Consider the following 16,691-nt stretch of genomic DNA (forward strand, 5'->3'; position numbering starts at 1 on the left):
TGCTGGCCAGGGAAACTTGTACTAGCATGATATTTGGATGTGAGATCAGGTTGCAGAAAAGGGAGGGTATTTCAGCTTATCTCATTCTCAGAAGTTATGTCACTCATGTCCTGAGAACCAAAGGGAAAGCTCCATAATTCATTTATTTTGTGTGTGTGTGTGTGTGTGTGTGTGTGTGTGTGTTAGTAATAGGCACCTTGTGAGATCAGTTTCCCCCCACAAGTAAGGTGGCCTCTAAAAACATTTTTAGAGCATTTCCCCCATCCAATTCTCTTTCAGTGTTCAGACAAGTCATGCCTGAGAACACCCTCCTTGAAGAAGAGAGTGACAGATTCCAACCTTGAAGGAAAGAAGGATTCTGGAATGCTGAAATACATCAGGCATCAGGTAATGAGTGTGTCACCTACAGGACTGACAGACTAGCTAATGGAACATCATTTTTTTGTCTTTAATATATGTGTCCCCTTGATTTGGGCGGTCCACGGCATGTCTGTGAAGAACCCTTTAGAAATTATATTTCATGGAATTAAATTTGTAATGCAATGAAATACAATATAAGAAATAAAAGAAGCAATTAAAATATAATTAAAAACACACAGTGCATTATAATTGTTACAACAGACAGGCTGGGGGCAGAATCATTAAATGGTCCACCAAGGTCTTCAGCAGTTTTCAAGTGGTCCGTGGTTGGTAAAGATTGGGAACCGCTAGATTAGGCCATTCTTGCAAGACTAAAAAATGCAAGCATTTTCTTCCTGTGCTGGTGTACTGGAACCAGGTAGGTTTAGCTTCTCTTAGTACTTGAAGGCAGGAGCTTTTAAGTTGCCTGATACATTGCATGATTTGGCCCTGTGCTAGAGTCAGTCTTTTGGTCAGAGGTCGTCAGCCATATAATTATGGTTTTGGATACCAACTTGAGATTTACAGGTGTTAATGTAATTTCTGGTTTTTTTCAGGCTTATACTTCAGTGTCTGTTTTTGCTATGTGTGCTCAGGACCCCTTTTTGTATTTTGGTTGACTTGCTGCTCTGGTTTGCCTGTATCTTGTGCTTAGGTTTGTGTGTTTTCCTCTAATTGGCCAGGAATTTTTCCTCATTCTTCTGGAGTCACCAATTTAATTAATTCTGTGGTTGTCTCCATTCTTCCTTCTGTTTCTGGTTGGCAGAATCATCTCCTTGGTGATTCCTTCTACAATTAATTCCCAGTGTCTAATTATTAATTAAAGTGATTTTCTACAGTTAATTCCCTGAAGTAATGTTTGTCACTGAGTTGAAAGATATGAATTGTTTGGACTAAGTTGGTCAGTGCACAGCTGTAGCCACATCTTGTACCCATTTTATTTGCCTTCAGGGCACTTGGCTGTGCTTGAGGTGGTCATCCTTATACTCACTTTCACAGCTGCCATTAAAGTTCTATGCAGTTCTTTAGTCTCTATTTTGAATGCATCTTATTTTGGTTTCACTGCTTCCACCCTTCATTGTTGTTCACTATTTGAGCCACCCTCTGCCCAAACAGTACTCCCGGCTACCATCTCAATTCCCAGTTCCCATCTTTATGATCCCAGCTGCCGTTTGAGTTCCTGCCTTTTTAATCTCATATACCATTATGTCATTGACTTTCACCCTCCTGTATTCCTCTGTGTGCCCACGAATTGTCGTCCAGGTCCACTGCTGCAGCAGCAATGTGCAAAATTATTAAAGATAAGCCCACTGTGTCCAAATGTAAGCTGTCTTTGCTTCCTGGACCCCTGTAACAATCACAAGACTCTGTACCTGCAGAAATATTCTAAGTGACCCTGCCTGTCCTAGGGCACTGTTTTTGCATGCATGCCCCTGGAAAGAATGTGTGATAGGTTGTATGATTTCACATCCACTTGTATGCATCACATAACATGGGAAAAGGTCTTTATAGTAGTAGGTACGCCGGTCTTAATTTCAGATTGTTGAGTTTGAGCCCCACGTTGGGGGATTCTTGCATTGCAGGGGGTTGGATGAGATGACCCTCAGGATCCCTTCCAACTCTGATTCTATGAATCTCTTGATTCTATTAATATGTCCAGAATAGATTATAGTTTTTTTTCAGACGAAGGACTGTGTTTTCCTTTTCAAACAGTTACTTGGTTTTAAAAATGCACTCATAATATGCTGTGTTGCCCTAGCACTGAACACAATATTTTTTAGCTCTGTATAAGAATACAAAATAGCCAGTGGCCTGGAAACAGATTCATTTGAGTTGATGTTTGATCATAGTAACATAATTAATATCGGGGTCATTAATTATTATTTTTATTTATTTATTTATTTATTTATTTATTTAAACCCCGCCCATCTGCCTGGGGCTTCCCCAGCCACTCTGGGCGGCTTCCAAAAAAATATTAATGAAAAACGTATTGGATTTAATGAAGGAGCTGCAAGTGAAATGTAATTTTCCTTTAATTATTTTTTTTAATTAGTTAATATATAAAGAACAAAGAAGCATGTGCATACCTATATCCCTGGTCCTTCGGACAAGAAATACACTCAAAATTGTTAAATGTAATATTCTTGAATTAGGCAATGGATTTCATTCTTTCATTTGTTTGTTTGTTTGTTTAATACCCCCCCATGAGGCCTCAGGGCAGCTTATAATGATAAAATGTTATTGGTATCCATCTCGCGAGAGACAATGGATGTGGGTCCGTGAGGTGCGTTAGGAGCACCGACAAGGCTCAAGCCTCAAGTGTGTATTGAGATCCTGGGCTGCCCAGACAACAAGACCCTCCCTCTCGTGCTCGCTGATGTGGTCCATAGGAAAGAAGAGCAAAATGTTTGGCATCAGCTTGGCTACAGGAGTTCCTGGAAGGAGGTGTACAAAGCGCCATCCAACTGGCTTAGGGACTCCACTCCAGATTTGTGTAGGCTTTGTTCCTTAGCCTTTTCTTCTCCAAAGATGCCCCGCAAGGTAGTGGAGGTTTAGGATCAAAGTTTCACTTTTTCTAGATGGACTAACTTCCCAGGTTGGCAAGCCCCATCTGCCCTTCACTTCCCTCTAGGATGTGCAGAAACCACCTTCTTGACCATTGGACCCACTCTTGGTCTCTTCCACTCAATCTGCCAGAGCTTGTCTTCACATGCAGCAGAAGTCCCTAACTTCTGCTTGAAACCCATCAGCTACCTTCACCTGGCTTAGCTAACCAGTTGAAGCCATTCCCAGGGTGTGGCCGCTGTCACATGCTGACAGCTTCTAGGAGCTACAGGTGAGAGGGTGGGACCCCAGGGGGACATGTTCTCCACTACAGATACTACCCTAACATCCCATACCCTCAATAATAAAATTCAGCGTTATAGAACAGATAAAGCTGTCTACAACCACAGAGAAGGAAAATGTAAAACAATATGAAATGATTCCATGTATAAAAACAATTAAAAATAGTTCCAGTACAAATGCAGATGGGATAAAAATCTCCACTTATAAGTCTTGTTGAACAAGGTTGATGAGGTGCAAGCAGGGCTTTTGGAGAATGCTGCATATTTAAACACTAGTACATAGTCCACGCTGAACTCAGCAGAACGTTCTTCGGATCAAGCATGTTTTGGGGCTATAAATGTCCTCTTACTTTTAATTGCTATTTGGCTCTGCTGTACAGCATGATCTCTTTTTCTGCAGGTGATGAGTTTGTCTCCAGCACCTTTGTCATTGTTAATTAAGGCAGCGCCCATCCTCACAGAAGAGATGTATGGGGACATCCAGCCTGCAGCATGGGAACTGTTGCTCAGTATGGATGAGCACATGGCTGGGGCAGCAGGTAAGAATGTCCTCTTCCTCTGGCACTCAAGCCATTTTAAGTGGGCAAAACATAATTTTTGTAAAATTCTTCAGTGACAAGTCTTTAAAAATATGTTTTTGGGTGTGAGGCATTATAATGAGGCTATAATGTTTGTGATTGGACAACATTTAGCTTAGTAAGTCTACATTTGATGAAGAAGCAACATAAACTGCTTTTGGAAAACCAAACAATTTTAATTTTCTGAAAATGTCAGGTAATGCTAAATAATAATTATATAGTATATCTCTTATCTGTTATATAACTGCAAGTACTTGCCAAACATTTTGAATGATTTATTTGCAGTTTTACACACTTTATACTTGCCTGGGAATTTTCTGTCCCCTGGAACAGTTGTGTTATTCTGGTGTTATGTGAGCCCTTGCTTATGCTACTACATGTACTAAGACAGTACACATACACACACACACCCTTTCTCTTCTTGCTGCATGTAGTATTCATGCTTTCCACACAGGAAATTTATAATGAGTGGCCCACAGTAGCTCCCCATTTGCTGCCAGATCTCCTCATAAAACAGCAGTTTCCTAACCATTTACTCAAAGAACCAAAGGCATAGTTCTGAACTACATCCTCCAGAACTGCTTTTTAAAATTAAGGTGTCTCCCAGGTTTTCTTATTTCTTTATGAGTATGTCATTAAAAAACAAAGAATTTTACAGCAACACACACACACACACACACACACACACACACACGAGGTTAAAAACAGATACACACCATTCATGAAATATTTGCTTCCTGCAGCTGCCATGTTCCTTCTATGTGCTGTGAAAGTGCCAGAGGCAGTGTCGGATATGTTGATGTCTGAATTTCATCACCCTGAGGCAGTGCAAAGGTTGAATGCCATTCTTAAATTCCACACCCTCTGGAGATTTAGGTATCAGGTGTGGCCTCGGATGGAGGAAGGAGCTCAGCAAATCTTTAAGGTAAATTGCGTGGCGAGTTCCCGCCCCCCACCAGGATAAATAAAGACACAAGACACCATAATTTAAGATTAAATGGGCGAATTAGGCCACAACTTTATTGAATTCAGGAATGAGAGGCATTGGCTTAGGCATTTGTCCTATCGACTATCCGGCTCCAGCCCATTTGCTGGAGACACGGGAAGGGTTAACACCATAGAGGGAGAGTCTCCTGCTGAGGCACGTCAACTAGGAGCTCCCCCGGGTCACCGCTCGGGGGCGTGCCTTTGGCTCACACCTCCATAGGCTTCGGACAGGGCCACGCCCCCCGGAGTCCTTTATCGGACCACCCTTCATTCACTGGGGGGAGGTGATGGTGTTCCTCCCCCCCCATCCTCTTAACCCCTTCTTACCAATGCCTAACCACCACACGAGCAATCGCTCGCCGCCAATACTCTCATGCCTGAAACCAATCCCTTATCCCCTTTGCTATATCCATCAGCCAAATATCATTTCCAGCATCCGAGAGATGCACGCCATCAGCCAAATATCATTTCCCGCATCTGAAAGATGCACGCCATCAAGCCGATAGAGGGCCTCGCGGTTGAAACGTATGCCCGGGTGGTCAATGACCCTCCCACCCAGGGCTGCCACTCTACGCACCACCGTCCGATCCAAGGCTTTCCTAGCCCTATTTATGGCTATCGGGCACCTGCAATCTCTCCAAACCCGCCTCTCCATCAACGAGGCCCAAATAAAATAATAGTGATGTTTAGGTAAAAGGCCTTAAGTTCCTCAAAGTCACTAAAGATATGCCACATCAAGTCGACTGCCTTTCTGCAAGCTAACTCATTTTCGCCTAATTGGATAACTAAAGCATCTGGGGGGCCCTCTGCTGCCGCTCTGGCCCTAATTGCGGGCAACATGCCGGCAAGAGAGGACAAGCCCGACCGCGCCGGCCCTAAATAGGGCAGGCGCCGCCCCCCCAGCCACCCGATTGGCTGGCTGGGGGGAACAACGCGACTGGGATTCCCCTGCTATCGCGGGGGCTGAAACCAGCCCCCGCTCACGTGGGGTGGGCGTGAAGCCCGCAACCCCACCTCCTGCTCAGGTTCGGAAGTGGCTTTGTGACACTGTCTGGTACAATTAAGTGTTCGAGTTGTGGCACCAGAATACACCTTCAAAATCCTGTTTTGTTTTGTTTTCCTTTTTTAACTTTCCATACAACACATTTTTTAGACTTTGAATTTAGACAACCACTTACAGTAAAATAAAATAGAAATTAAAACTTACCAAGGGAGAATATGAGACTCCCTTTATAATATGACTATAATTAACACTGTTGACGTCTTTAAGGAGTCTGAAACATTCTGTGGCAATAAATTGAACACGGGTTAAGGTCATGTGACAGCTCAGATTATCCCATTCATTATACCACATCTGATTTATTGGGAGTAGCAGACAAATGTAAGAAGATATGATACATACTCACATCTTATATCCAGCTTTCTGGGAGCTAGGAGGTTATTAAGCTGAGTTAACTTCTGTGAAAACAGAATGCTAGACTAGATAGGCCTTTGGTCTGATACTAGAGTGGATCTTCCTGGATCAAAGCTTTCTCCCCTATTGTTGTAGGTATAGGTGGCTTTGACACTGCGTTGGCCACACAGAGTGACAGAATATGCTTTGTAACCCTTCCTCCCAAGCTGAGGGAGTGTGACCTAGCTAAAGCTGGCGGGACGGCTTGCTCTATGCTCTTAATCCCTTCATGCATTAATTAAAGTTAAACATGTTGCTTATGTGAGGCTGACATCCCACACAGGGAAATATATGAGGTTATTTTCTTCTAAAAATAAATAAATCAAATGTCTTTCATAACAATAGGTTACTTAGTTTAAAGAATCATTAGCCTTCACTTCTTGTTTCATAATGAAGCTTGTAATTCCATCTTTATCCCATGGATGAAATTAAATGGCCTTTCATATTTGGACTCTGGAACATTTCCTCATTCCTGAAACAGGAAATATTTAGTATAGATAGAAGGGATTTGTTTCTACAGAAGCTTTTGGTTATGTGAGTCTCTTTCTCCCCCATTTTTATGTCTTGATCTTTTTTTCCTAGATTCCTCCACCTAGCATTAACTTCACACTCCCATCCCCAGTTCTGGGAATGCCATCCGTCCCCATGTTCGACCCTCCATGGGTTCCACAGTGTAGTGGGAGCGTCCAGGACCCAATTAATGAAGATCAATCCGTAAGTAAAAAATCTTCTTGAAGTAGGCATTATTTTTTGAATGATACGCTGCTTGTGAGAAGAGTGAGACAGTCGCAAAACAAGACATGCAGGTAAAAGGCACCCAAATAACTGCGTAAGTGTCTTTGAAATACATTTTTAGTACATTTCATAGCACATGAAAAATAATGTGGGATGTGGGTTTTTTAAATCATTTTAATGATTCTCTCAATACATGAATTACTATTAATAATAATATTATATCAACAATATTAATAGTGTTGGAGAAAAGCAAACAAATAGCTCTAGGGATCTTAGATTAGTAACACAGCCATAAAAACACAGCCATTAAAGCAGCTTTTTTATCCTGAATAAAAAGACCAAGTCCAGGGACAAAATATAAATACATTGAATTCAAGAAATGCTTTTACTAAAAAGGGATGGAGCTCATGAATAAAAATTGGTCTAAATAAAAATATTTTACTTTTACAGCAGTCCTCCAGATGTCCAATTCCATACAATTCCCTCTCCATGAGAAAGTTCCACTCCATGGGGAGTGTCTATATATGTAAAGTATGCACAAGCAGCATTGAAAAAGCAGAGGCCAAATCTGCATCAGAATGTACATCTTTGTGGGTGTCTGTTAACCCAGAACCAATATACCCATGCACATGGTTAAACCACTTGAGGTAACCTGCTGCTATAATGTGCATTAGTTTGCAAAAATACTTTTTCATGAGGATAAACACCCAAAATCTTCTGAAGTTGTTCAGAAAAGCAAGGGTATTTGAGAAAATCTGTGGTCTTCCCATGAATATCCAAGAATGAGGGGAGACAACGCAATTACCGTATTTTTCCGTGTATAAGATGCCCCCATGTATAAGACAACCCCTACTTTTTGAGCCTGAAATTGCAACATTCCATGTATAAGATGACCCTCAATTTTAAACAAAAAAATTGGGAAAAAATATACTGTATTTTTCGCTCTATAAGACGCACCTGACCATAAGACACACCTAGTTTTTCATGGAGGAAAACAAGAAAGCAATGCAAAACCTCTTGAGCAAAGAGGCAGGAGTGCTCCAGCTGCACTCAAGAGGCTTTGTGTGGCTATCCCTGAAGCCAGGAGAGCAAGCGGGATCAGTGCGCACCAATCCCTCTTGCTCTCCTGGCTTCAGCGAAAGCAACACAATGCCTCTTGAGCACCACTTTAGCTAATGGGGCCTCCCACTGCTGCTGCGCCACCGTAGCACAATTTCTGTTCTCATCCTGAAGCAAAGTTCTTAACCTGAGGTACTATTTCTGGGTTAGCGGAGTCTGTAACCTGAAGCATCTGTAACCCAAGGTACCACTGTACTCAGTGAGGGAAAGTGGACAGGTTTGACACATTCTCATTTATTTGGTTTTAAACATATTTTAGGGTTAGTCGGTATCAAACCTCACTTGGAACTGAATTCCAAGGGACTAGAACCTTCCTCTGTTTCGACAACCAGTTCTTCCCATTTTGGGGTCATTCCTTAGTGATTTCAGTCAGTGTGATAAAATGCTCTAGAGGGCTTTATAGGAGGAGATAAAATGCTCTAGAGGGCTTTATAGAAGGAATAACCTTCACCTTGATTTGAGCCTGGAACCTCTCTTTGACAGCAAGCACCATTCACAAGTACTAGTTGAACCACCCCATAACAAACAATCATGGGAGACAATACAATACAGCATCTCTGCATGCAATGCAGGCAGCAGTGCTGTGATTTATAAACCAATACCATGGCGCCTACTTCCATGTAAAGTTGCATTAGATTGTTGTAATATACCACATGTAGTAGACATAGTGTGAACTGGCTACATTTCTGATGTACGTAGTCTCTATTAACAAATTGCTTCGAATGTTTCCATAGGTTATTAAGGTTGTTAGTAAATTATGTCCATGTTAAAAACTTAATCAGAATACTCATAAACTGCAAAATGTGGATGGATGGATGATAAATAAAAAATGTGCTGTATAAAACCCAAGCAAACTCATTCACATAGCCTGCCTCCTACCCAATGGTTTGCTTACAGAAGTCATTTTCAGCCCGGGCAGTGTCACGTTCTCATCAGCGAGCAGAACATATTCTCAAGAATCTGCAGCAGGAAGAAGAGAAAAAACGTCTGGGCCGAGAAGCTAGTCTGATCACTGCTATCCCCATCACCCAGGAAGCTTGCTATGAGCCCAGCTGTTCCCCAAGCGTGGAGCAGGAAGAGGAAGGTGTGATTACTAGAGTCTGATAAGGCAAATGTACTGGGGATGTAATATAATCTTCATAAATTGCTCAAGATTTTATTGCAGTAGAGATAATTCAAGGTTACAAGGGAGCAAGTGTTGATTCAATTGATGATTAGAAGTAGGAGCAGCACTTAGTTGCTTTGAGCACAATTTATTAGCATTGTCACCTGTTGAAGTAACCACAAAAAAGACTGAGAGCTTTTTCAAGGTTTGTTGTGAAATTAGCACAAGAAGACTAGAACAGTCCTCATTTCCTTATATTACTTTAAACAGGATTGATGTAGCTATTTTTTTCTTAAAGTAATTGCCCTTGCTTATTAAAAATGGAGTGGGGAAAGTGTTTGTCAGTAAGTAGCATATGACAATAGTCTTTAAATATTCAGGGTTGGCAGCAAGGTACTCTCGCAGCCTTGACAGGATTGACACTCCAGGAAACTGCATAACCCCAAAAGAAGACAGGAGAAGCTCAGATTCAGTTGTTTGAGGACTGAGGGGGGTGTTATATGGAAGATGGTGACAATGGGAGTTTCCTCCTGAAGCAAATAGAAGCCGTGCCCAATCCCCAATCTGGATCAGAACTGTCCTCAGTGCGATCTTGATCTGGCTTGGGAACCACCTGGATGTTGTTGCCAGCTGGCATCCATTTATCTCCAGGGTTGAAGTCAAACCTTCGGAGAGTTACAGTGCCTGCTTTGGAGACTGAGGCTTGTCTTGTTGCAGCTGGGGCAGATGAAGGCATCTGGTTTTGCTGCTATAGGTGCACCATGGTGTTTCTTCTCTCTGTGCTCCTCCCAGCAGTCTGGTTGTTTAAAAAGCATTCAGTCGCTAACAATTGTTAACAACTTGGAATAAAAGTCTGACTTGAGTTTTTCACTGTTGAGATAGGTCATTACAGTAGTAATAATAATAATAATTTTTATTTATACCCTGCCCTCCCCAGCCAAGGCCGGGCTCAGGGCAGCTAACAAGCAATAATAAAAACAAGTTGAATGAATACAACTTAAAAACAAAATTAAAATACAACATTAAAATATTGAAATATTAAAATATTAAAATGTAGCCTCATCGCAGGAGGAGAAAGGAAAAGAAAAATAGAAAGAGGGGGAGGGAATCAAATTGGCTCCAAGCCAAAGGCCAGGCGGAACAACTCTGTTTTACAGGCCCTGCAGAAAGAAATCAGATCCTGCAGGGCCCTGGTCTCATGAGATAGAGCGTTCCACCAGGCCGGAGCCAGTGTTGAAAAGGCCCTGGCTCTGTTTGAAGCTAATCTAACTTCCTTAGGGCCCGGGACCACTAGGGTGTTGCTATTTATGGACCTTGAGGCTCTCCGTGGGGCATACCGGGAGAGGCGGTCTCGTAGGTACGAGGGTCCTAGGCCGTGAAGGGCTTTAAAGGTCAAAAGCAGACCTTAAATCTGACCCTGTACTCCACCGGGAGCCAGTGCAGCTGGAAAAGCACTGGGTGAATATGCTCCCATGGCAGAGACCCCGTGAGGAGCCTCGCTGCAGCATTCTGCACCAGCTGGAGTTTCTGGGACAGCTTCAAGGGCAGCCCCACGTAGAGCGAATTACAGTAGTCAAGCCTGGAGGTGACCATCGCATGGATCACTGTGGCCAGTAGACCAGCATAGGACTGGGATTTAGAAACCAAAATTTACATCTACTATTTGTTCCGTCAGTAGAAGAAGTTGCCAACCTGGCGTCCCGCCGTCTCTCTGTAAGCCCATCCTGCACCTCCAGCACATCTCACAGGAACTACTCCTTCCGCCGTGGCTCAGTTTGGTCAGTGCGTTCAGCAGTCAGTGCTGAAGGTAATGCAGTTTAAGACTGGATATTGATCGTCTTGTTAAATGCCATAGATTCTTTCTTGCATTGATTATGTATTTATTCAAAGCATTTATACCTTCTTCCTCCCAGAGGAAAAGCAAACCATCTCAGGGACCAGTCGTTAAAGTTACATGACTGGTTCTGGCAGAGAAGGAGCCCAATGGAGCTGGTTTCTCAGCAGGGCCAAAGGAATGACTCTGCTTCCCATCAATCCCTCCCCTCAGTCACTGCAGCCTGATGGAATGGGTCATGTCAGGTGACAGGTGATGGGAGGGAAGAGCCTGGTGGAGCTGCTTTGTCTGTTACATACATTTGGCTTTGCTTATAGCTTGAATCAGGGATTTCATTTATTTTTATTTTATTTAAAACCCATTGTGTATTGTGATAGCAGTCCCAGAGTGGCTTACATAAAATGTAGTATGTAGTAAGACAGGAGGAATCAATATATTACATTACTCTCAACAGTCAGAAAAAAACTAAAATAATAAGAATAAACAGGCCCAAATATCCTGCAAATGCCAAAGCAAAAGTGTGATTCTTTAGCTGGTTCCTAAGCCTCACAGGAGTCAGAACCAGCTGGATTTCCCTTCAGGGAAGGGAATTCCATAATTGATGCACCGTCACCAAGAAGGCCCTCCCTCAGTTTACTATGTAGTAGGGTAACTTACCATGAGGGCTTCTTTCATAGATCTTAACACACTGGCAGGTCTGTATAGCAGATCATGCTCCTTCAGGTATCTAAGGTACAGTGGTACCTCGGTTTACGAACTTAATCTGTTCCGGAAGTCCGTTCTTAAACCGAAACCATTCTTAAACCCAGGCGCGCTTTCCCTAAGGATGCCTCCAGCTGCCGGTGCCCTTCCACCGTTCGGATTCCATTCTTAGACCGAGGTAAAGTTCGCAAACTGGGACACTACTTCCAGTTTTGCGGATTTCGTAAACCAAATAGTTCGTAAACAAGGCTGTTCTTAAACCGAGCTACCACTGTATATGGTTTCAGTCGAAGGAGTGACAAGGTTCAATTATATTTATGTATAATTTATGTATGTGGGGGCTCTTAAGATCTCGCCATGCTTTCAAACTCCCTTCTCCTTTTTGAATGCTTGAATTAACTTGCAGTCAGTGCTGGATTAGATTGCAGTTTGGGAATGTGTTTCTGTTTCCATATTTGCAATGTTTTCTTATGGGAAACAGACTCATTATTAAGCGGGACTCCATTTACACTATATCTGTTTGTTTTCCCCCCTAGATGAGGAACACACGACAGAGCACACACCAAATCATCATGTGCCCCAACCCCCACAGGCAGTCTTCCCAGCATGTATTTGTGCAGCTGTGCTCCCTATTGTCCACTTAATGGAAGATGGAGAAGTCCGGGAAGATGGAGTAGCAGGTGTTTTTAGTTTTAAGGGTTTTTAGAATAATTAAAATGAATGTGACAGTGCAGTAATTTGGGCTGTGCGATAAATTGCCATATCGTTCCGGTATTGAAATAACATCGTGATAAGTGTTTCAACAAGGCAACATACTGGTGAACAAAAGGGGGAGACTTAACAGCTTCCCAGGGGGCACCTTACCGATAATTTGCAGATAATTTGCAGGCACCTTATCTCCTGCTTTGTTTGCTCTCTCCCTCATAACCAATAAGAAATGAGGACAAGCCCTCACACAAACCAGCAAACTCTTTTCAGCTTCACTGGTATCTTTACACTTAGAGCTCAGCTATTGATTCAGAGCCTGCTAACAATCCAGGAGGAAACTCCCCCCCCCCCCCAAAAAAAAAACCCAAAGAATTGAAAAGCTCTTCTTTCTCCCCTCACACTCATCCCCACCAGTGGAAAAGAGGGGGGAGAGTTTTTATTTTATTTTCTGGTGGTGTTTATGTTGTTAGCTTTCCTCCATATCAAAAAGGAATGGTTGTGGGTTTTTTGTTTGTTTTTTTAAAGGAGACTATCTGGAAAGTAGGATTGCAGCCTAAAACTCTTAAAGCATTCACCCTCTTTTTAGCACTTAAAATCAGGATCTAGCTGGTAGAGAAATCCTTATCTTTCTGTTATAGGCAGAGGGGTTTGTTTTATTGCCTGAATTAGGTCAATTGATTTGTTGCATTCTACAAAATAACTGAAGCAATTTACAGGAATAAATTTTATATAATCCCACGGTTGGTTCCATAAATGGATTGTTAGGGCATAACAGCCATTTAAAGTATCATTTTCTCATGTTGTAACTGGAGCATGTATTTGCCTCCTTGATTCCTAGCACTTAGTGTGCTTTTGAAGTTTTTAGGACTACTGTTACTGTATTCAAAAGTTTCCTATTTCCAGGTTCCATATTTCACTAAATAAGCAGTAATTAAGTAAAAGTAAAATATTGTAGAAGGATCATTGCCATAGCAAAGATATCACTATATAATGTAGTACTATAAGGCTGCAGTCCTAATATAACATAACAGTCCTGTATTATATAACAGAAGTAAATTCTGTTATATTTAGTGGGACTTATTTCCAAGTAGACCTGTATAGAATTGCACTGCAAATGTGGAACTTCCACTTCAGGCAGTTGTAGAATAGCAATGCCTCAGCTGTTCTAAAGATCTTTATTGGGAAGCAACTTAAGTTTTGCATGGAAAGGTGCCATCAGATGGCTCATAATTTAAAATAAACACAAAGAATTGGTTATGTGCAGAAGAGAGAAGTAAACTAAAAAATCAAGTTGATTTTAGACTCACAAGGCTAGGTGGGACCTGGCCTAGCTAAAGAAAAAAATGTGAACCATTAGTTATTGCCATGTGACATTTACTTTTTCCTGAAATGGGGCCCAGACTAGCCCTCTCCTTTTGTCTTGTGCAGTGAGTGCCGTGGCTCAGCAAGTCCTGTGGAACTGTCTCATTGAAGATCCTTCTACAGTTCTTCGGCATTTTCTGGAGAAACTTACGATCAGCAATCGACAGGTAGAGACTCTGTTTTCTAGTATACAATTAAAATTAATGTACCAGTGGAACTTCTTGTATGTCTTTGTAATGTTATATTGTCAATGGGTACATAAGAAGATACCTTTGAAACAAGGATGGCTGGGGAACTTCTGGGAAATAATTTTATTAGTGAAACTCACAGCTTTCAGGTTTATTTGAACATGTTAATGAAATATGGAGTTCAGTAGCTGTTTCATAAGCAACTCTTTGTCACTGAGCTATGACCAATGGTTAAACCCATTGCTATTTTTCTAGAAAAAGAGCTGCTGGAACTCACCATGAACACCTCCCTTGTTCTCTTAGAAAAACAATGGTGCCCACCTGAGAGGTGTTGGAACTGAGTTCTGGCTGGAAAAAAGCCCTGGTCAAACCTCATATTCTGCCTTTTGAAAACATATTTATCTTAGAGAAATGTTACCTTCATATGAAGGTTTTAACTTTTATGTGTTGATACTAGTATCAAATACATTTATTTATTATTTTTTTAAATGCCCCAAACACTTTGAGACAAGACTAGGGTACATAGCTGTACCTTCATTCCAGGTTTTATGGATTTCCAGTTTAGTTAACATGAAAGTGAATGACTGGGAAGCCTGTCCAGCTGGCAGGGGTGGAAGTTGGGTACAATAATTTATCCTAGTAGAAGCCATGAAGTTAACCAATGGAAGGTATTCATATGTATTTGTGGAGTGGATCCTTTTTGATGAAAAGAGTAAAAGTGAGTTAAATTTTGAGAAGAAAGTAAGAAAGCTGAAAAGCAAATTCTGCTCTTATTCTAGGATGAGTTGATGTACATGTTGAGGAAACTTCTGCTCAACATTGGAGACTTCCCTGCCCAGACATCCCATATTCTATTTAATTACTTGGTAAGCTGTTCTGAGTCCCTTGCAGAGCCAAAACTGTAACCATTATTTACACATTTCTCCAAAATATAAACACTGGTCTGATTTGCACCTCCCTAAACCCAAGAAAAGACTTGCTGGGTGTTCCCAAAGTGTAATAAAGGCAAAATACAGTTGGCTGATATTGTGGTGTTGGTTCTGATGCCCATAGTCCTGTGACTAAGAAATAGAAATACAGGAATCAAAACAAAGTGGACCTGAAATATGATTTAACATTACTGAGAGATGATCACTAAAGATTCAAAAGTTTGTGAAAGAACAGGGTCACTGCTGTTGCTAGTCAGACAAAGTCTTCATAGCTACATGAATCTCACTCATCAGGCTAGGGGCAAGTTAGAACTCTTTCTCTTGACTGAATCACAGCATATAGAAAACTAGATGGGAAGACTCAGTCAAGAGGCTCTTTCAAGCAGCAACACGTGTTCCCTGAGGGGACTTCACATTCATTATTATTTTTTTGTTTATACACTGCTTGATTGTAAAAATCCTCAAAGCAATTTACGAAAAGGTAAAATAATAAAATTGAGAAAAATAATAAAACTGAGAAAACAAGTTAAAATTCTAAAATAGATTAAAATTACCTCAGCTTTCTAAGCATCTGGTAGGCCTGCTATAAAATAAGAAAGTTTCATAGCAGGCGCCAAAAAGAATACAGTGAAGACGCCTGCTTGATCTCAATAGGCAGGGAGTTCCAAAGTGCAATACATTATACTTTGAAACTGAGGATCTCTAGAGCAGGGCTAATATGTGCCTAACTGGTGCTCTTTGCAGAACTAAGCCAAATGCAGCCTGTATCTTTGTGATTCATAGGTGGGACTGATCATGTATTTTGTGCGCACGCCATGTGAGTGGGGCATGGATGCTATTTCCGCGACTCTGACTTTCCTGTGGGAAGTTGTAGGATATGTAGAAGGACTATTCTTCAAGGATCTCAAACAGACTATGAAGAAGGAACAATGCGAAGTGAAGCTTCTGGTTACTGCCTCAATGCCTGGTATGGAATTCACTATACAGTACATAGACGGGGGCCTTTTAGCCGAATTTGCTTCTTATATTTACTTTTTGCTGCTGCAGCACTGCTGTGTTTCTTTCTCATTATTTTTGATGGTCTCCTTTTAATTAAACAATTCAAAGTCAATTCTCTTAAAAAATTAATTTCCAGTTTTAAAATTTAAAGTAGGGTTTTAAAATACAATTATTATTAATAATAATTTAAAAGCTAAACTAAACTAAATATGCCCCCACAAAGGACTTGGTAGGTCAGTGATGGGCACTCTCTTTGGCTGATCAGGCCACTTCCCCACCCTCTTCCAGCTCCACTGGGGGGGGTTGACCAGAGCGGGTGTATCAGCCACAACATTTGGAGAACTGGTACCCATCTGCAAAAACGACATTTTATTGCAGTGTCCTGCATGACACACAAAGACTCACCAACCTTCAAAGCTTGTATGCTGGATTCCTGCCAGAAATAACCATGGGTTGCAATATACAGTATGTCCTTGTGAGTTCTCTGTTAGCCGTGTCTGCTGTAGTGTGAACAAACAAAGACACTGATCCAAAAATCATCCTTTTTAACACCCCCCCCCAAGTTCTCAAATATTATTATTTTTCTTAGAGTATCCCCTGAGGATTCATAAAATATTAACCACAAACACTTCCTAGCTGTTGATGTCTCTGAACAAAAGATTGCTGTCTACACAATAGAGCCAGCATTGTGTCACAGTTAGCCATGAAACACACTGTGTGACTTGGAGCCAATCATTCTCTCTAAGC

General features: G+C 41.5%; 1 protein-coding gene across 11 annotated transcripts in view; it reads left to right on the plus strand.

Annotated features, from left to right (window-relative positions):
- Positions 1-16,691, plus strand: part of UNC80 (unc-80 homolog, NALCN channel complex subunit) — a 176,971-nt gene that overhangs the window by 95,749 nt on the left and 64,531 nt on the right. For 10 of the 11 annotated variants that reach the window (XM_081014940.1, XM_081014945.1, XM_081014947.1 and 7 more), the window contains 10 exons: positions 280-387; positions 3,646-3,784; positions 4,567-4,748; positions 6,846-6,977; positions 9,015-9,201; positions 10,898-11,029; positions 12,295-12,438; positions 13,895-13,995; positions 14,796-14,882; positions 15,729-15,912. In XM_081014940.1, coding sequence (XP_080871066.1) covers positions 280-387; positions 3,646-3,784; positions 4,567-4,748; positions 6,846-6,977; positions 9,015-9,201; positions 10,898-11,029; positions 12,295-12,438; positions 13,895-13,995; positions 14,796-14,882; positions 15,729-15,912 — 1,396 coding nt within the window. The remainder of the gene's footprint in view (positions 1-279; positions 388-3,645; positions 3,785-4,566; positions 4,749-6,845; positions 6,978-9,014; positions 9,202-10,897; positions 11,030-12,294; positions 12,439-13,894; positions 13,996-14,795; positions 14,883-15,728; positions 15,913-16,691) is intronic. The other variant, XM_081014944.1, reaches the window with a different exon arrangement.

This window comes from Podarcis pityusensis (genome assembly GCF_964106645.2).
Source record: "Podarcis pityusensis genome assembly, chromosome: 1".
Taxonomy (NCBI): domain Eukaryota; kingdom Metazoa; phylum Chordata; class Lepidosauria; order Squamata; family Lacertidae; genus Podarcis; species Podarcis pityusensis.